At 39.7% G+C, this 21233-nt stretch overlaps 1 protein-coding gene across 1 annotated transcript in view; it reads left to right on the top strand.

Annotated features, from left to right (window-relative positions):
* The window catches only part of AP1S3 (adaptor related protein complex 1 subunit sigma 3), a 67866-nt gene extending 47763 nt beyond the window's left edge, over window positions 1–20103 (top strand). The window contains exons 2-5 of the mRNA XM_069574669.1: window positions 649–827; window positions 2644–2752; window positions 11739–11876; window positions 18053–20103. Coding sequence (XP_069430770.1) covers window positions 649–827; window positions 2644–2752; window positions 11739–11876; window positions 18053–18088 — 462 coding nt within the window. The 3' untranslated portion in view covers window positions 18089–20103. The remainder of the gene's footprint in view (window positions 1–648; window positions 828–2643; window positions 2753–11738; window positions 11877–18052) is intronic.
* The last annotated feature ends 1130 nt before the right edge of the window (window positions 20104–21233 follow it).

Raw genomic sequence — 21233 nt, 5'->3', positions numbered from 1 at the left:
CGATCAGTGTCTCAAAGAGGTAACTGCACCCCCATGTTCATTGCAGCATTATTGACAGTAGCCCAAATAATGGAATCAACCTGTGTCCATTGTCAGATGAATGGGTAAAGAAAGTATGGTGTGTGTGTATGCATACATACATACATAGACATACAGTGGAATATTATTCTGCCTTGCAAAAGAAGAAAATCCTGTAATTTGTAACAACATGGATGAACCTAGAAGACATCATGTTAAGTGAAATGAGCCAGGCACAGAAAGACAGATACTGCATGGGATTACTTATATGTGGAATCTAGAAACATCAAACTCATAGAAGCAGAGAGTAGAACAGTAGTTGCCAGGACTGGGGAGGTGGGAGAAATGGAGAGATGATATATCCCTATAATGAGTTTGTGACTCATAAAATGAATTAAGAGAAACTCTCTCTCTCCTGTAGTATAAATAAGCTGTTTGCACTGTATACATTTATTTGTTCTTTTTGAGTTAAATGTCATTTCCAGATGGGATAGTTTTCATGCTGGTAAGTATTTTTCCTCTTTTTCAACTTATAATCCTTTGAAAACCCTGCTGCTTAATTTTAATACCTATGGTAGAATGATTTATCTGACCAAATTCCGTTTATTTTCTGTCCTTTATTTGTTCTAGATACATTTCATATTGCTCTTCAGTCGACAAGGGAAATTACGGCTGCAGAAATGGTACACTACTCTCCCTGACAAGGAACGGAAAAAGATCACGCGCGAAATTGTTCAGATTATTCTCTCCCGAGGTCAGAGAACAAGCAGTTTTGTTGACTGGAAGGAGCTAAAACTTGTTTATAAAAGGTGTGAGTAACTTTTTGAGAACTGAATTTCTCACTACTGTTTGGTTTGTTTAATCCTAAGCATTTTAGATTGCAGCACCAATTCCATCATTTACTGTAACCTTTGAAGGCTTAAGCCCAAATGTTTGTACCAGTAGACTAAACAGAAGAGAACTCTCATTTATTGAACGGTTTTCCATGTACCAGGATGGATTCTAGATACTTATTTAAGATAATTTACATGTTGATAATGTATGCATACATTCAAGAAATATCTTATGGGCATCTATTATATTTCCAACCCTGTTCCAATGACTGTAGATGCAGTAGTGAACAAGACAGCATTCCTGGTCTCTTGGAACTTATTCACCTATTAAGTAAACAAAACAGTTTCAGTTAGTAACATGCTATAGAAAAAAAGGTTAATGTGGTAGAAAGATGAGAAGCTCTTTGTTATTCACATTTGCAGATGAGGAAACTGAAGTTACAGAGAATTTAAGTAATTAATCTAGTTAATCCCTAGTTGCAATAATTGACTGGTAACTGGTGGAAAAATCCAGATTTTTTTTCCGACTTCAAAGCCTTTATATCTTCTCATTGCTGCACCTGGTTGCCATGGCATGACCATACTAGAAAGGGACCTCAATTTCTAGATGAGGAAACTGAGGCCCCGAGAGGTAAAGTTATTTGCCTATAAAGACCCAGATAACTGATGCCTAAGCCAGGATCAGAACATAACTGATCTGACCCTGCATCTAACATCATACTGCAACTTTCAGAAGCAAAATGCACATTAGAAGAGCTCTCACAAGGGATGTTTACAAAATTAGAAGGGGAAAGACAAGGGTAACATTGAAGGCTATATTTAATGGAATAAATTACCAGGAAGTGCCTGGGCAAAGCTTCTTCTGCTGGGCCGTGTCAAAGCTTTTCATATGAGCATCATGAGAGATGTAAGCGAAGGCACCTTACAGTAATAAGCATCCCAGGGATGGAAAGGCAAAAGGGAAAATACTTGCTTCTCTCTGCCTGCTGGTTTCTACAACTTTGGGTTCAGTTGTGATTTAAACTATTACATGAAGAATAGACTTCAGCAGTTCTCTCAACAGCTACTGTTTACAGCTCCTGGATTAACAACAGTGAACACGGCAGACTCAGTACTTGCCTTTGGGAAGCCACTGATCTAGTGGGGGAGAGACAGGCCATGAAATACAGAGTGAATGGTGCTAGACACTCTTTGGGAGAAGGGGAGGCACAGCAATGCATGGCAGGGGCATCCAGGGCAGTCAAAGAGGACAGAGATTTCCTGAAGGCAAGGACATCCGTGCTCAGAGCTCCAGGAGAAGTAGAAGAGAGCCCCATGAATGGGGAGGGGAGGAGTATTCTAGGCAGAAGAAACATGCATGGAGGACCTGACAAGCTGAGGACGGGATATACTGTGGTACAGTGTGAAGTGAGAGGATGGGCACTATGGGCCCCTGGGCCCTGTGGTCAGGGGTTTGGACTTTAGACAGGACAAATCACCATCCAAAGAAGCATGAACAGCCCCCTATTAAAGGACTCTGTCCCCTGATCACAGCACCTCAAGGTACAGTTTTGTTGAGGATCTTTCACATAATGAACAGAAATGATCCAGTCACCATTATGTTTTTTTCTGTATGCTGCTTTACATTTTGGGAGGATATTGAATGTGGTGAATGATGTTTCCCTCTTGAATGTGAACAGGGAGACTGCCTGGAGAGGAGGAGGTAACTGCATATTCATAGAAAAAAACCATCGTCAGGTTGTGTAATGTGTCATCCTATTTTACGTTATCTTTTTTTTTTTTCCTTTTTAAGGTATGCTAGTTTATATTTTTGCTGTGCAGTAGAAAATCAGGACAATGAGCTCTTGACCCTAGAGATTGTGCATCGGTATGTGGAGTTGCTGGACAAATACTTTGGAAATGTAAGTGGTGTCCTGGTGTTTAGAATGAGTTGGTCTCCACCCCAACTTTGACTTCAGTTCTAAGTCTGTCATCACATTTCTTCTCTCTCTCTGTCAAGTCTAAGGTATGAACTGTGCTTGTGCTGAGGACCAGAACAGAAAGCTTTCCCTACTTCCCGTAACTCTTAGTAAATGGAAGATCCAAAGCTTATCAGAAGCAGGTGGCTTGTGTATCTCTAGGCCCGAGCCACAACTAGACACCTTGCTTCCATGAACTAGAATTTACTTGTGAAGGATTCCTTAATATTTTGTCCCTTTGTCTCCATGGACTGTCTTCTCTTTTCTATTATGACTTTTTAATCCCCTCGCTGGTTTCTTTTTTGAGGGTGCTTCCCTGGTGGCTCAGACGGTAAAGAATCTGCCTGCGTTGTGGGAGACCTGGATTCAATCCCTGAGTCGGGAAGATCCTCTGGAGAAGGGAGTGGCAACCCACTCCAGTATTCTTGCTTAGAGAATGCCATGGACAGAGGAGCCTGGGGCCTGGTGTGCTACAGTTCATGGGGTCACAAAGAGTTGGACATGATACACACTCTGGTTTCTTTTACTAAACACCCAAGTGTTTTTTATTTTATTTGTATGTAAGACAAATAAAGAAAGAAGACCAAAATCCTTTCCCTTCATGTTGCTATCCAGCCTCCATGCATTTACCTCCTAGTAACATACTCTGAGCCACTTCCCTGGTGGCTCAGACGGTTAAGTGTCTGTCTACAATGAGGGAGACCAGGATTCAGTCCCTGGTTTGGGAAGATCCCCTGGAGAAGGAAATGGCAATCCACTCCAGTACTATTGCCTGGAAAATCCCATGGACAAAGGAGCTTGGTAGGCTACATTCCATGGGGTCGCAAAAAGTCGGACACAACTGAGCGACTTCACTTTAACATACTCTCAGAGCTGCCCTTATGCCAGAACTTGTTTGCTTTGTGGCAGCTTATGGCTTGACTTCACTTTTACTCCTCCAAGGAAATCTTAATGGTCAACACCAGTGATGATTCCTTACTCTTCACCTGCCTTCACGTCTCTGCAGCCCTGGACTCTTGCTCATCATAACCCTGTCTTTAAATCAGCTCCTCTCTATCTCACCCTGACCCTGAGTTCTGCTGACTCATGACCCCAACTTGATATCTTCCCTAGCTCCCTCCCTCCTCCTGCCTTTGAAATGCCCTCTTGGCCATTTTTCCTCTCCTGTGTGTTTACTAGACTTTCTCTTCTGGAAACCTATCACCATATGACTCTTCCTCACTTTGCTGCTGACGGTCTTCACTGGGCTTCTTCGTGGTCATCTCAGCCTTAATGTGACAAGGACTAAAATCATCTTCTGAAAACCTCTTCAGTCTTGTGATTAGAATTATTATGTCCCAGGATCTTTCAGTGCAAAAGGACAGTGTTTCTTACATCTTTCTCCACCCTTTGCTTAAGTCTCCCTCTGTCTATTCAAATTGGACTGAAACTCATCTCCTTGTTTCACTCTCACTGGTATTACAGTTTTGCTTTGCCTTTTTTTTTTTTTAAACCTCCTCTCTGCCCCTTTCTGTTTCTGGGCTCGTCTCTGCTTCCCTTTTCTGGCCTGTCCATTATCACCATCCTTCCAAGGCGCAGATCTCCGATGACATGCCTGCTCAGTCACTCTCCTCCAGCTTTAATGGATAAAATTCAAATTTCTTAGCCCTGCATTTTCTTGTTCTACACATCGGTCCCAGACCCCACTTCTCTAACCTTCTTACTTTTCTGTCTTTTTATCCGTGCATATCCAGTGCTCCAGCAACATGGAACAGCCTTATATTATCCTCAACTTGTACAGCATTTGCCTGACACCAGATTGCAAGTGTCTAGAGATCATGACCAGGGACTTACGTGTTTCTTTTTTCCGACACTTGGAACCAGCTCTGGGCCAAGTTACAGCCAATGTTCCGGAAACTTTTTATTTAGTTCACAGTCCAAAGAAATGAATTAGTAGACTAGGAAAATGTGTCCTTCTCAGTAATACTCTCTTCCCTACTCCCTTGTTCACTGAAGATTTTTAAGTACTCTTGGGAGAATTTGCTTCCATAAGAGTTTTCTGTGGTGTATTCTATATAACAGAATGAGCAGCATTAGAGGTACTGGTTAAGGTTTTATAAGATTTGTTGCAACAGTTTTCACAAAGATGAGTACTTGGAAGGTTTCCGGATTAATTTGCCCTCCCTCCCTTCCTTTCTGTCTTTGATTCTTCCTTTTTTTATTTTTTCCTTTGTAAATGATGTTATAAGACCTAAATATTGCTTCTGAAATTTCAGTTTGTTGGTCAGTGTTTAGAAGTGATAAGACAGACCATTTTTCTTTTGCTCTCTCCTGGTTTGCCAAGTTTATTTTCATTTTTTAAAGAGATATTTCCAAGTATGTAATGGCATGTTTTCAAACTTGAGTTTATTAAATTTTATGCTTTCAGTTATTCAAATGAATTCTGACATTGCAGTACTTTCTTTTGAAATAAACTGCTGATTTGGCCTTTTGCAGAAGAATTCTCCTGAGGCTCAGACTTTCCCATAACCTGCCTTCTCCCCCTCATTTCTGCACTGTGGTATGACCTGTTGTGTTTTCTTAGATGTATCCAACAGTGATAATGTGAATTGGGATTGAATTTTGATCTCAATCTTATTTGACCAAATATCAGATGTTTCAGAACACGTTGCTTTCTCAAGGGAATTTGAATAACCTTCACTTATTCTAAACCCAGTTAAAGGATAAGCAGACTCAGAATGCATTCCAATTTCTCCGACATTAATTTTTCATCCTATTTTGGCATACCTTTAGAAGCCCTGTCTCTGTCATGGACCAAAATTTAATGCACTAAAAAAAATTCAATGAATCTTTCATTAAGCTAAGAGCAGCTAAGAGCAGCTTAAGGCTCTATGCCCAGTAGGTGTTTGGTTTTTATTAATTAACTGTGATGAGTAAACCCAGCAATACTGAGTCTCATGACATCATCTCAGGTATAATATATTTCTCTTTGGTCTTCTTTCCTCTGTGTTAATACTGAAGGTTTCCTTGAGTTTTACCCTTACACTCTCTCAGAAAAATACCTGTACTGAGCTTCTCATAACCCTAGAAAATATTACCTTCCTGTGACAGATGAATCAAAATCTCAGGCTACTTATTTAAGTTATGTATTATTTTTTTCTTTTAGCACTTTTCAATTCCCAAGAGATTTATAGGGATTAACTAGTTAATCTTTTGGTCTTCCTTAAGTAGCGTGAAGCCCAATTTATAGAAGCTAAGAGGCAATGCCTCTTAGGGTCAGGAGATAAGGGTCAGATTGAGGATTTAGACACCTGCCAATTTCCCATCACAGGCTGCCACATGAAATTTTATTGATGGTGTGGATGTTGCTGTCCCAGAGAGGTTTGATCTTGATTTAGGGAGTTTGCCTGTTGTCAGCAGAGGGATGCTGTGTGTCCTCCTAGACCCTGGTGTCAGCTGGCTCTCTCACCAGACCCATGATTTGGCTCATCATTGATTCAAAGATAAGAAAAATGACATGCACAAAGTTTAATAGAAATATTTACTTTGCTAAAGCTCACCTGGGCTATTGTGAGGATCAGAGATGTAGTGTAATTAACAATACTTTATAAACTGTCGGTTGCTATGTACTCTATACTTTGGATTATTGTTTTATATGTACTTGCTGTTTGTAGCTTGAACTTTTTGTGTTTTCTTTAGAACAGAATTCAGTAAGGGAAGGTCCTAAAAGGATTTAATTATTGAAATGCTGGAGATACTCTCCCTACATTGTGTGTTCTGCTATAATAGATGTCCCTCAAGCCAAATTACAGGAAAATCGTAGTCAAGCACAAGGCTAAGGGATCAAAGATAACATTAAATGACCACTGCTGCTTCTTTTTATAAGCTTTCTTCCAGAATACAGAGACATGAAAAAAAATGAGAAAAGATAAGGAAAGAGGCTCATGTGTTTATTAACACGGAACACATGTGCTTTTGCATAAAATGGAGGGCACTCATTTGATCATCAAAGGTGTATATCTGATACAGTGGGGCAGCACCCTGAAGGTAGAATTAGAAGTAATGTTTGAGTAATTAGTAGCTGAAAAAATATGCATTAGATCTTAAGTTCTCGTCTTACTCTCAGGTACAATAACCCTTTGGGGTTAGATTCAAAGAATTTCAAATACTATTTTGGAATTGCTGTATACGAGTCTTGCTCATTTGCAGCATTCTCTCTAAGGCCAATAGAACTTGTGCAGCACACCGCAAGTTCCCTTATGATCTGGAACTAGTAACTGTATAATCAAAATGTGCACGTGTGTGTGTATGTGGATGTTGTGAGTATCTGGCTTTGCCTGTCACCTGACCTTATCCCATCCTTTGCAACTTGATGTGCTAAATTAATTGCCTTGTGGCTGCTGGTGAGGCCAATGGCCTTGGGGATAGTTGCTGCTCGGAGAGTGGAGAGTGGGGTATGAGATGGTCCCAGAGGACTTGCATTAGTGTCTGTCAAGTTCACTTCACAGGATTCTGGTTGCTGGTTTCTCCTAATGAGGTTCCTGTCTGTCCTCGACTCCTGGTCTACACCTGCCTTGAACTCTGGGGTTCCCCAGCTCTTGCTACTGTAACTTCTGACCTCCCGCCTCTTCTGACCTCTGGTAACTGCTTACTTCTTGTACCTTCTTTGATGTGCATGAATGTCTAATCTATGACGCTTTCTTCCTGTTTATCTATATTGTTTAAAATTGCAATTTTTATGTATCCTTTTAGATGTATACAGTTTTTTAAGTAAAAAAAATGGGATTGCATTATGCATATTATTCTGCAACTTTCTGTTGTTCTTCTTACTAGCCTGTCTTAGAAACTATTTCCATGCCTATCCATGGAAATCTACTTTACTCTTTCCAACTTAAACATATAATTTCCTTGGTATATAATACAATACCAAGTAGGGGTAGACCATACTTTATTTAAGCAATTCCATTATGGCTGTACTTTGAATTGTTTTCAATTGTTATTACAAATGATGCTACCGTTATCCTTGTTGTTAATACATATTATTGTGCGTTAGTTTAGGTATAGCCTAGGAATAAATTCTTTTATTGGGTCAAAGGATTTGTACATTTTAAATTAATGGATACTACAGTTTGAGCCTTCAAAATGGCTTGTAAAGTTTACAAATTCCACCAACAGTGAGTCTGAGTTTATTTATCCATATACTTAACAGCAATGGATATTCTCTCTTCATAATAGTCAGATGGTCATTAATTCAGTTTGCATTTTTCTGGTAACTAGTGAGGCTATATATGTCATTGGATGTGTACTGGCCTTTTCCATTTCTTGCCTTGTCTATTGATTGCTTCTTGACAGCCTTTTTTTTTATTTTGTTATGCTGTGGTATTTATTTTAGGGATCTTCAAGAATTCTTTCTATGTCTTGGGCTTTCCTTATGGCTCAGCTGGTAAAGAATCTGCCTACAAGGTGGGAAACCTGGGTTTGATCCCTGGGTTGGGAAGATCCCCTGGAGAAGGGAAAGGCTACCCACTCCAGTATTCTGGTCTGGAGAATTCCGTGGACTGTATAGTCCATGGGGTCGCAAAGAGTCGGACACGACTGAGCAACTTTCACTTCACTTTCTGTATCTTGGATAGTATACTTCCCTTTCTATTACATATGTTGCAGATATTATCCCCAGTCCAGTGCTCTACTTTTAACCTATACTCTGATCTTTCCACATTTTTGCCTGAGAAACTTGGTTCCATTGTCATTCAGATTCCTGGAGTGAAAGTGTCTAGAAATAAAAGAATGGGTTTATAAGCTGAAAACATGTACTTTTGTAATGCCATCTTTTTTCTGATGGTTGTTCTCAAGAGGAAACCATAATGGTCTGGGGAAATCCTAGGTTATAGTATTATGTCTCAGTGAACAGATTCTCATTTTAAACTATACGTATATGCATATATGTATGTTTGTGTATATGTGTTGAAAGACAGAGAGAGGGGAAGAGACAAAGAGTCAGACCCTGTAGGGAGAGGGAACTTAGATGTGTGTGTTACACACATGCAGCTGTTGGTTTCTTTTTCCTTTTTCTTCTGTTGGGCCACACCATGTGGCATGTGGGATTGTCCCCGACCAAAGATGGAACCTGGCCCCTGCACTGGGAATGTGGAGTCTTAACCACTGGACCGGAAAAGTGCCACACTTTGTGAATTGATGATGTTTTCTAACGAATGAAGAGACCGTAATGCTTGCAGATTAGTTAGGTTAGTTTATCTGAGTTGGCCATATATTATAGTGATTTTGTACTCATCTGTGCTAATGCTTCTAGGTTCAGTTGGAGAGTCTGCAAGTTTATTGACCTAAAGCATAAATATATAGAGCAATTTGTTAAAATATTGACATCCATTTTATGTAAAGTCATGAAAATCAGAGGACTGTAGATCTGGTAAGCCATTAGTCCCCAGCAGCATAAAAGCAAGGCCTGTATGGTGGCTGATTCATTCATGCATGCTGCAGACATTTATTGCATCCTACTATGTGCCAGGTTCCAGAGACACAAGGATGACTAAGGCAAGATCTATGCCTGAGCTCACAGGACAAGGGGAAGTGACTGATAAGTATCAGATACTCAGTCACACAAGATGTAAGAGAGAACATATAGGAAGTGATGCAAAATCTCAAAGGGAGAAATGAGGATTTGGGGGAATCATTTTGCTCATAACTTTTGAATTTGTCCTTGGAAAATGAGCTTGATTTTGTCAGCAGAATAAAGGAAAAGACATTTAGAGAATGTTCCAGGAATTCCTGGAATGTGCAAAGAGCAAAGGCAGGAAAGGACGGGGTGAGTTTGTAGAATGCGTAGCTGTAGCATGGGGCGGGTGCCAGCACAGGAAGCCAGCGAGCAAGCCCCAGCCTGGGCTGGAGAGATTCCTATACACCATGCTGAGCAATTCAGACTGTCCTGGACAGAAGCCCTCACACAGGAAAGGAGCCAGATGAGCATGTCAGCGAGACATTAGTGGTCGTTGGCCTCTTGTGGGCACAGACACTACCGAGAAGGTCACTCCTTCTAGGATGTGCTCTATCGTGTCCTAAGCATGAGATGTTGCAGGTGTGAGCAACAGCAGTGAAAATAGGCAAGAATGGAAGGGTAATGGGCTTACGTACGAGATGGAATCCATAGGAGCTGGTGATCAAATTGAGAGGGATGAGACCAAGGGAGGGAGAAAAGGGAGAGAGAGGAGGAATGGAATAAACGTAGAATAAATGAGACTGAGCTTCTAGATAGAGGTTGCAGCTACTAAGCAAAGTAGGGACTAAAGGGAAAGGAATATGCTTGACTTCAGTTTGGGATTCAAAGACTTGGATGGAGGAATATGGAGGGAGAGATGTCTGGTTAGTGGGTGAAGGTACTGGATGAGCACTGCTGAGAGAGATCAGGCCCAGGCATCTCAGTTTGCTAAGTCACCTGCATGCAAGACCCAGCTGCAGAGAATCAGTGAGATCGTCCAGGAGAATGTATGTGTTGCAAAGAGGCTCTCTTGAGAAGCATCAGTCTTTAAGAGGAAAGCAGGTCCCTAGGATGTGAGCATCCTGCTGCAGAGATTTTTTTTGCTTTGTCTGTTGGTGTGTCTCAAGCGTTTTATAAATACTTTTTAAATGAATGCAAGGTTCAGGGAGAGATAAACCATCCAAGGAGCCTGGAAAGAATCCTCAGAGATGGAGGAGGAAAGCAGGCATTGAGTCATATTGCCAGCATCAGGCAGCCATCAAGAGGAGATTTTCAAGCAGGGGATTGGCAAAGTGTATCAAGTGCTGTTGAGCAGTGAAGGTGAGAGAGGCCTGAAAGCTTTCAGTGAGCAGACATTCTGGAGGGTACGGAAAGGGAGAGCTGAGGACTATGTGGGAAGGGAAATGGTAGGGATGGGGCCTTGCTGGCTGGCTGGTGGAAGCATTAGAAGTGAGCCTTATTTGGATTATGGGTCTTGCTACTTGCTGCTGCTGCTGCTAAGTCGCTTCAGTCGTATCTGACTCTGTGCGACCCCATAGACAGCAACCCACCAGGCCTCCCCGTCCCTGGGATTCTCCAAGCAAGAACACTGGAGTGGATTGCCATGTCCTTCTCCAATACATGAAAGTGAAAAGTGAAAGTGAAGTTGCTCAGTCATGTCCAACTCTTTATGACCCCATGGACTGCAGCCCACCAGGCTCCTCTGTCCATGGGATTTTCCACGCAAGAGTACTGGAGTGGGGTGCCATTGCCTTCTCCTGCTACTTGCTACATGTAACCAAATCTATCAGCCTCTGCACTGGTCTGTGACAGTGGCAGTGGTTCTCCACGTGTGGTCCCCACACCAGGGTCATTAGCCTCACTTGGGAACCCATTAGACGTTCAGCCTCTCAGGCTTTAAGCTACTGAATAGGAAACTCCAGAGGTGGGGCCCAGTAGTGTGTGTTGCAGTGAGTGTTCTGGGTGATTGGGTCATACTCTGAAGTTTGAGAACCACCTTTTTGAGACATAGTTTTGAGAAAAATTAGCACAATTGAGCTAATTTGCCTCTGAAGAATGAGCTTCTGAGAGTTCTAAAGCCAGGAGCCAAATTTATAGACCAGTGATCAGGAGCAACGAAGCTGCCTTGTGCCTGAAGTCAGCGAGGACTCAGCTTTTATCTGTGCTGATGGAAGGATGAACTGGGCAGCTCCCCACCTCTACTGAGCCTCAAATTTCTTGTTGTGACATTAAACAGTATTATCTGTGGACATACTCTGCTTTAATAGAATGTGGTTTTACTTTTTTTTCAGGGCTCAGATTCCCCTAGTTCTGCTTTTCTGGCCTTAAAAATACCATCTGATGTTTTTATCTTTGGTGTGCCACAGGGGTGTCACTGTTGCAAAGCTTGAATCCCTGGCACGTGTTTCCCCTGATACTGCGGCAAGTTTATCAACACATTTGCTTTTGTCTTACCAGGTCTGTGAGCTAGATATTATCTTTAATTTTGAAAAGGCTTATTTTATCCTGGATGAGTTTATCATTGGTGGAGAAATTCAGGAAACATCCAAGAAATCTGCTGTCAAAGCCATTGAGGATTCTGATATGTTACAGGAGGTCAGTACATATTTTCTCATGCCCTGGGAAAAGATGGTGGTGGTGGTGATGTATTAGCTGACACTTACTGTTTACTTTGTGCTGGGTATAGTTTCTAAGTAAGTTACATGTATTAACTTATTTAATTATCACTGCAACTCTAAGAGGTAGATTGTTACCCACTTTTTTTTTTTTTTTTTTTGCTCTACCACAGCTTGTGGGATCTTAGTTCCCTGACCAGGCATCAAAATGTATGTACTCAGCAGTGAGAGCACAGAGTTCTAACTGCTGGACCACCAGGAAATTCTTTAGCCTCATTTTAAAGATGAATAAACTGAGACACAGAGAAGTTTAATGACTGTTCAGTTTCACAGAGCTAGTAATCATGGAATAGAGATTTGAACCCAGGCACTTGGGCTCCAGAGTCTTTGCTTTTCATGTTTGACCTTATCAGTGACGATCCCTCCCTCTCATAAAGGTATAAAATACTTGGTGCTGTTCTTTTCAAGAATAATTTTATGGGGGTATAAAAAGATTTGCATTAAAATACCCGCCTTATGAATAGAATAACATCATTATTCTATTTGCCAAGGTTACTAGAGCTTTATTACTGAAAGTGGCATTTATCATTTTAATTAAAATTTCCTACCTTCCTGGAGAGGCTGTGTGTGTGTTCCTATTTGCATAAATAAATTGGGAATTCTGTAGCTTGCTGTCAAGGAATAAATGGGCCCTGAAGCATCCATTTGGTCATGCTCCTGACTCTGTGATAGTTATATAAAATACTATGGGGCTTTTCTTATAGATCCAGTCTGGATTTACATCATCCCTAATAAGGGAACTTACCTACATTAGCCCACAGTCACTATGAGAAAGAGCGCTTCATCCACTGACCTTTGCCCTCCCAAATGAGATGATCTGCCTAACCCCTGACCCAGCACATCTTTGAGGGCCTGGGTTCCATGCCTGCTCTGCCACCTCTAGGTTCTTCTTTTCACAGCATCTTTGAGTCTTTCTGTCTTTCTGTTTCCATGACAGCAGGTCACAACATCTCAGAGCATTACGAAGTATCTTTTAAAAATTGGCAGTAAAGCCATTCTTGCTGCTGTTTGGAAATAAGAGCTTGCTTGAGTTAGTGAAACAACATTAGGAATGACTTCCAAGTAACGGTTTTGGCACATCTTTGAGCTGATGACTTGCTCCTGCCCATCCAGGGAACCAGTCCTCAGGTGAATGGGTACTGAGAAAGGTACAGGGTACCCCTGAGCCTCTGTGCTTGCCTATTAGGAAGCTGCTGCATTTATCTCTAGATGTGTTATCACCTCAAAAAATGCATTTAAACTTTCTGATGTTCATTTGGCTTTCCCCAAATGCCACAGGAAGGGAATTTTACAAGGTACTTGAGAAATCACTGGTTTGGAAATTCCACAGAACAACCTTTCTTAAAATATGCCAGGGAGTTATTTATAATTCTATCCTCAAGGCTCTTACTGTGGAATCACCTTATAGGAGAAACAGGCATTTAACAGGGTCTTTGGAACTTCAGTAATTAAAGCCGCTTGAATTAGGGCCAAGACACCCCTAGGTTATTTTGTTTTCCCTCCTTAGGAAATAGAGTTTTAAAGGGCTTGCAGGTTGTATGGTGCTTCTTGTTCCAGTTAAATCTGGGAAGCAGGGAATGTCTGCTATTTCAAGAGAGAAACCCTTCACAATGAAACATTGATTGGTCTTTCATATCCCTGGTTATTGAGTGGAAGGTCTTGATAGGTAGGTCTCAGGGGGCCCCCCATTTAGCCAGCTTGTCCCCATAGTGAGCAGGCAGTATCACAACTGTCCTCTTAAATGTCCCCATAGTGAGCAGGCAGTATCACGACTGTCCTCTAAAACTCTCAATGAATTAGCAACACCTGCCAAATAGAAACAGAGTCACCAGTGTTCTCTTGGGATCTGGTACTTCAGCTAAGTCCATGAACATTTGAGGAGCTGCTTGAAAAATTGACTTTGTATGTATGGTTTGCTTTGTGTATCTGGTCAGAGCTGCTGAGCATGAATAGACACATGTAATATAATTGGGTAAAGAGAAAAAATTATTGCTTTATTTTTTCCCTGTCTTTTGGACCTAAGCATGATTTGTACTTGCTGATGTTTAACAGAGGCCTTTATAATATTCCTTTTACTTTTAGTACAACTGAACATCTCAAAGTAGGCCCTGGACTTTTCCCTGACCCCTACCCAATAAAAGTTTTTTTAGAATAAAAAGACTGTCTCTATGTTTTTAGTGAGAAAATGCGTAGTCTTAAAGCTCTAAATTCTCGAAGCTTATTCTGAGTGTACTGGGGCTAAGTGAAGTCGCTCAGTCGTGTCAGACTCTCTGCGACCCCATGGACTGTAGCCTGCCAGGCTCCTCTGTCCATGGGATTTTCCAGGCAATGGTACTGGAGTGGATTGCCATTTCCTTCTCCTAGACATTGAAAATATGGAATGAAAGAAGAGTTTAACTGGTTGGGATGACTTTAGGAGGTACCTTATTTTGAAGGTACCTGTGGACACTGGTACAAAATGATTAGAAGAAAAAGGACACTCTGAAAGGACGAAGATGATATTGTTGTTCAGTCACTAAGTTGTATCTGACTTTGCAACCTTATGGACTATAGCATGCCAGGCACCTCTGTCTTCCACTCTCTGCCAGAGTTTGTTCAAATTCATATTGATTGAGTCAGTGATGCTATCAGACCATTTCATCCTCTGCCACTCGCTTCTTCTTTTGCCTTCAGTCTCTCCCAGCATCAGGGTCTTTTCCAATGAGTTGGCTGTTTGCATCGGGTGGCCAAACTGTTGGAGCTTCAGTTTCAGCATCAGTCCTTCAGTGAGTATTCAGGGTTCATTTCCTTTAGGATTGACTGGTGTGATCTCCTTGCTATTCAAGGTACTCTCAAAAGTCTTCTCCAGCACCACAATTTGAAAGTGTCGATTATTTGGTGCTCAGCCTTCTTTATGGTTCATCTCTCACCTCCGTACATGACTAATGGAAAAACCACAGATTTGACTATACGGACCTTTGTCAGCAAAGTGATGCCTCTGCTTTTTAATACACTGATCCTCAAATACAGAGGTTGGTGCTCTTGGGATTACCAGTGGGAGTGACAAACATGTTCTGAGCACAGAATTAGAAAACAAATAAAGAAGGGAGTGTCAAATGGTACCTCATTAGGTCAAGCAATGAGATACCATGTATGTGTAGGTTGGGATTCATGAGAACTGACTAGGTATAACCCAACACTGTCTCCCTGAAAAGCACAAACATATTAGGCAGCTAAACCAAACCATAATACAATAAAATGTAGCATTCCTGGTGCTGAATGCCCAAGATGCACTGCTGTGCTGGGTAGATAGCTGGAGTCCCATGATGCCCTAGTCCTTGTGAAAGGTCAGGGCAGAGCTCTTTAAGCTTGTGGGGCCTAAAAGTCTATTCCAACTTTTAAAGGGACAAGCTCCAGAAAATACCAACCACATATGTCATTGGCTCGTGTAACTTGAGTAGCAGCCAAGCTCGAGTTCTGAAAGGGCAGCCAGTCTTTAGCAGATTGATTCCCTCAGTGGTGTGAATCAGTGCCAGTAACAAGAGACCAATGAATTGTGAGGCCAGTGAAGTGACAACTCCAAGGCCTTTCCTGGGCCAGGCCCTTTCCAAGGCTGCAAGCTCCTGTGGTCAAATTTGCAAAGGTAAGGTATCTCAGCTGCAGTGACTTTGTGGCCATCTAATGAATATATAAGCTATTATAGAAGTGTGTCAGGCATTTAATTGATGAAACCCATATGCTATTCTGGATTTTGTGACTTTTAGAAATTTTTTAGAAAATTTATAATCTACTCTCACTTTTCCTCATTCTAATTAAACTTTATACCCAACTCTGTATTCATAATTTTGTATACTTTTTAATTTTTTAATTTTTATTTATTTTTAATATTTAGTATTTAACGAATTAATTTATTTTAATTGGAGGACAATTACTTTGCATATTGTGGTGGTTTTCGCAATACATCGACGTAAATCAGCCACAGGCGCGCATGTGTGCCCCATCCTGAACCCCCCTTCCATGTCCCTCCCCACCCCATCCCTCTGGGTTGTCCCAGGGGCTTTGAGTGCCCTGCTTCATGCATCAAACTTGCACTGGTTATCTGTTTTACATATGGTAATATACATGTTTTAATGCTAATCTCTCAAATCATCTCACCCTCACCTTCTCCCACAGAGCCCAAAAGTCTGTTCTTTACATCTGTGTCTCTCCTAATATTTATTTTTATTTGTTTGTTTATCTTCCTGTGTTAGTTGCGGCATGTGGGATTTAGTTACTTGACCAGGGATTGAGTCCAGGCCCCCTACATTGAGAGCACAGACTCTTAGCCACTGGACCACCAAAGTGCCTGTATACCTAGTTAAATGGTATAAACTCTAGGTACTGAGAGACAGTCATGGGCTCCTGGCCAATGTGATAGTCCGTTTAAAGACGTGGACAATATCTTGGACTTCCTTTTGGTCTAGTGGTTAAGACTACATGCTCCCAATGCATGGGGCATGAGTTCGATCCCTGGTTGGGGATCTAAGACCCCCCAAGTCACACAAGGCGTAGGCCTCCTCACCCCCCAAAAAAGATATGGGCAATAGCTATAAGAGGAGATACAGGGCAGAGGTCTTAAGGTGTGGGTTTGCTCATCCAGGAGGTGTAAGAGCTTGTAAGAAAGTGTCGATGATGATGCATGAGTATTTTCAGCAGAGGAGGACTGGAATTCTAAATAGAGCTGGTGGAAACAAGAAACCTGATTTCTAACCCTAGTATCCTCTGCACAATCTTGCTTAGCCATGGTCTGGTCTGTTCGGCCCTTGCTGGTGGATGTCTTCACTGGCAGGTGCATGTGAATCACGTCCCCTGGAGTTCAAGCTGAAGAACAGGTTGAACATTACTGATTGTACATTATTTACACAGAAGCAGAAGGGGTATTACCTAAAGCTGGCCCCTTGAGTTCTCTGACTGATTCAACTCAAAGGCCACTGTGTTGTATAAGTATATATTTATAACAGGAACAGAATGGAAGAGGAAGCCCATCCATCATGCATAATAAAGGGTTTGCAACATCAATGTAATTTTTAACTCTGCCTGTAACTGTCAATCCATTTAAACATTTTTTTTTTTAAGTACTGGGAAAGAATTATGGTCTTGTGGCATGTTAGCAAACTTGGTAAGTGATGAGGAGGATGAAGAAACATAATTTGTATACTTTGGAGGAAAGCCTTTTCAAAATACATGGAAGAAATTTAAAGTATTATGGTCTGTTTATCCTTATGTCTTGGCAATAAAATATTCTGTATCTGTAATGATACATATGGCTTCCCTAGTGGCTCAGCAGTAAAGAATCTTCCTGCAATGCAGGAGATGCAGCAGGAGCCATGGGTTCAATCCCTTGGTCAGAAAGATCCCCTGGAGAAAGAAATGGCAACCCACTCCAGTATTCTTGCCTGGGAAATCTCATGGACAGAGGAGCCTGGCTGGCTATAGTCCATGGGTTCACAAAGACTCAGATATGACTTAGCAACTAAACAACAATGATATGTATGTCATACAAATACCTTTCAGATTTCTCTAATACCTGTTCCTGGAAGTGGTCCTCATGGTCATTTTAGCAGGTACATTTTTCTGAAGTCAATAGTGATAGCTTGGCAGCTGTTGCTTAAGCATTTCTCTTATCAGGCATTGATTTTACAGTCAAACTTAGCTTTTCATCTGTTGAAAGTTATTTAATTCCAGCCATAAGGATGTGTATATAAATTACACTCAAACTTTGAACCACCTTTCTTGATTAGAATGCAAATATTTATGACCATATACACTTCCCAAAACTTTTTGGAAATTACCTGGCCATCCAGTGGTAAGACTCTGCGCTTTCACTGCTGTGGACTTGGGTTCAGTTCCTGGTAATGGAAGTAAGATCCTACAAAATGTGAGGCATGGCCAAAAAACAAAAAACAACAAAAAAACCCCACCAAAAAACCCCCACAAACAAACAAACAAACAAACAAAAGCTTCTTTTCACCAGTGGCATAATAAATGAGTAGAAGAATGAAGAAATTTTCAAAATTTTCAGTCTCTTGAAGGATGTGGTTTAAGGGGAAATCATTTTAATCTGTTGTTCTCTTTCAGACAATGGAAGAATACATGAACAAGCCTACCTTTTAACCATACATCTACTTGAAAACTACAAGTGCTACGTGTTATGAACCTGTAAATAAGCAGTGCCTTGAATTTAGTTAGATGACAGGGCTTCTGGCACCATGCCAAAAATAGCTTAAAAGGGATTTTTTTTTCACTAGCAAAAATTAAAGTTGTTTGATATATTTATCATTATTCATATCTGTATTATACTGTATATGACTGCTTGGATGTTAAAAAAACTGCTTCATAGTTCAATAGACCGAATGTTTGCAGTGTTTTAACTCCATGTCATATTTTTGAGCGAATTTAAATAAATTTATTGCAGTGTGTTTTGTTGCATTTGATCCCCTTCTGACAGGATGGAAACTGTATTATAATCCATGATTTTGAGTGTAAAGTATATCTTGTAATACTTTTTCTAAATGTTTAGCTTTTTAAATTGTGTAGTGATTCACATGTTAATAGTTCAGAGTTCATACATGATGTTAGACACTTTTAATACACGTAATGCTGTCATTTCAATCCAGATACAGAGTATCTGATTTTGATGTCCTGAAGTCATTAATTTTTCAGGGCTGGAATTAAGGAAAACAACCAAAGATAGTATAGGACTTAAGTGCTTTTATTATTGTTATTTTAAATTTTATTTTATTTTTAGTTGGGAGATAATGACTGGACTTATATGTTTTGATGCCTTAGAAGCTGCTATCTAGGCAAGGTTTTAATTTTACCTTTTAATTGAATATGAGGGGCATTCCAATAAGGTTGTGTTTTCTACAAGCTCTGTGTATTTATTAAGATTTTGATACATCTGAAAATAGTGTCTATAACGTCCCTTATCATAAATAGTGTAATAAAGATTAATAACAGCAGCAATAATAGTTATTAATACTGCTATTTTAATTATCTTTTATGTTACAAGTACCCTTAGTTGCTTGAGATATTTTTGTTTCCAATATGTTTTCATGTATATCTAATATATTTGAAGACTTACTGTTTATTAGGGTTGCTTGGAACATTGACTATTATTGTTGCCTGAATAGTATGTGCCTTTCTCCTTTTTCTTTCCTCATCTCCCGAAGGAAATATTTGCTGCTGCCTATTATTATTGTGACTATGTCGCACTCATGCTTCCTGAAATGAAAGTTCTATATAACCAGGTAGTAAAAGTGATCAGACCCTCCAGGGAGAACTAACTTCTACTGTTCTGTCTTGGTGCCCTGTTTTGATGTCTTACCTGTGCATTTTCAGCATGTATTTGAGGTCAAATATCATGTTGCAGTGGTTAGGGATCCTTTATTGTTCTTCCTAAGAGAACAGTGTGCTTGCTGTTGGAGAATCCAACATGAGAGAAAAATGTCCTCTTTAACTGATCTTGCCAGACATACTTAGGGAAAAACAGCTGGAGAAGTGTAGAAGAACATGAGTAAAAATTGAGCAACTTCAAAATAGAACCATCATAAAAAAGAAATAACTCAGATTAGTCTATGAAGTAATTATGAGACTTTTAATATCTAATATTTCCTCAGCTTAATCGTGTATTTACAAGTAGGGCATCAGATTGAAGGTTGTCATTTTTATCACTTTGTTTACTGTAGATCTTTAATTTTTTGCTTTAGCTTTTTTTTTTTTTTAATACGGCAGAGCTTTAAGAATTATTTTATTAAGGTAAACTTTATGTAATTATCTAAGTGTTTCTGGTTCTTTTGAAGTTCATGACTTTTGGATGAAGGTATTGATTGAACCTCACTCAAATGTAACACATGTACTGGAGAATTCTGTATTAGACACTGTCTGACTGTAGATGGGACTCCTCAAACTTCATGTCTGCAGCACACACAGAAAATGAACATAACGATATGGCACTCTGGGATAAATCCGAGGGATCCTGGGTACGTCTTACATGGACCTTGGTGAAAATAATCATGTTTTCTTTATATCATTTAATGTAATAAAACTGCTAAGGGAAAGGAAAGATAATAAATATTAAACTTGTATAAAACTTCCAAATAAATTTTTTTAAGTTTTTTAATGAGGAATTTGAGTGTGTTTTTATTAATATATATATTTTTTAATCAGATTTTATGTCTGAAATTGCTAATCATAATTTCTAGTGAAGACCTTATAACCTCATCATTTTCTATGTAATTACCACCAAGGAGAAACTTTATAAGCAGGTGACAGCAAATGAGAGAAGAGAATTCATTGTTTTGCACCCATTGGCTTTTTTGTCACGATTCACCTACATTTTGATAATTTGATCTTTTCATGTGTGGTAAATCATTCTTTAAACTACTAGCTCCTTTTCTTTTATTAACAAATGTAAAGTTGACATTTCTTATGACCAGTCAAGTGAATTTTTAATTCAAACTTTTCCCATATCAAGTCTCCTAAAATAATAAAAAGCTTTTCCCTCAAACATACATACATATTGTTCTTCTATATCTAATAATTCATCTTTAGGATTTGTATTACAATATCCATGAAACATCACTCATGAACTCTGTTTAGCTTTACTTTTTTGTTTTAATTAATCAATAAACTTTATTGGTAAAAGTTTTCATTTCTTTTCCACATGGTCCCTGCAATTTTACATTAAGTTCATTAGATCCTCTGGAATGTAAGTAAGCAAGCCAATTATTTGCAACGGGAGGGTCAATAAATTTTTTTCAATCCTTATTTTAACTCTTGAGAAATCCTGACCTTCAACAATGTTCTGTGGTATTCAACGGTGATACTCTATTCTGTCACATACAGCTAAAACTGGAAAGAACTGTAATAACCAGGGCCGAATTAGATTCACTTTTTGATAGTACTACTTGATAATGGAATTCAAGCCAGCTATTTAATATGGAATTCAGATGTTCTTTTACTTTTGATCAGTCCTTTGTGAATAAACTCACATATTGACTGAATCAAACTGAGTAAATCTTGCATCTGTGTAGTCAGTGCATAACTTACATTGTGTTTCCATCATAACTTACTTGTTTCAAAGTGTTAATTTACTATTACTTTTTCACTTCCACTTTGATTTGCTACTTTACAGAATAAATAATGTAAGATTATCTCTTAGAGCTTAATAGCACAGTTCCTAATAACAGTAGATTAATATGAGGTGATATGTTTATGATGTAACTATCTTCTAGATTAGACAAAGTTGTTTTCATGT

The sequence above is a fragment of the Ovis canadensis genome, chromosome 2 (assembly GCF_042477335.2).
Source record: "Ovis canadensis isolate MfBH-ARS-UI-01 breed Bighorn chromosome 2, ARS-UI_OviCan_v2, whole genome shotgun sequence".
Taxonomy (NCBI): Eukaryota; Metazoa; Chordata; class Mammalia; order Artiodactyla; family Bovidae; genus Ovis; species Ovis canadensis.
Note: the sequence above shows the minus strand (reverse complement) of the source record. Positions and strands in the feature narration are given on the sequence as shown.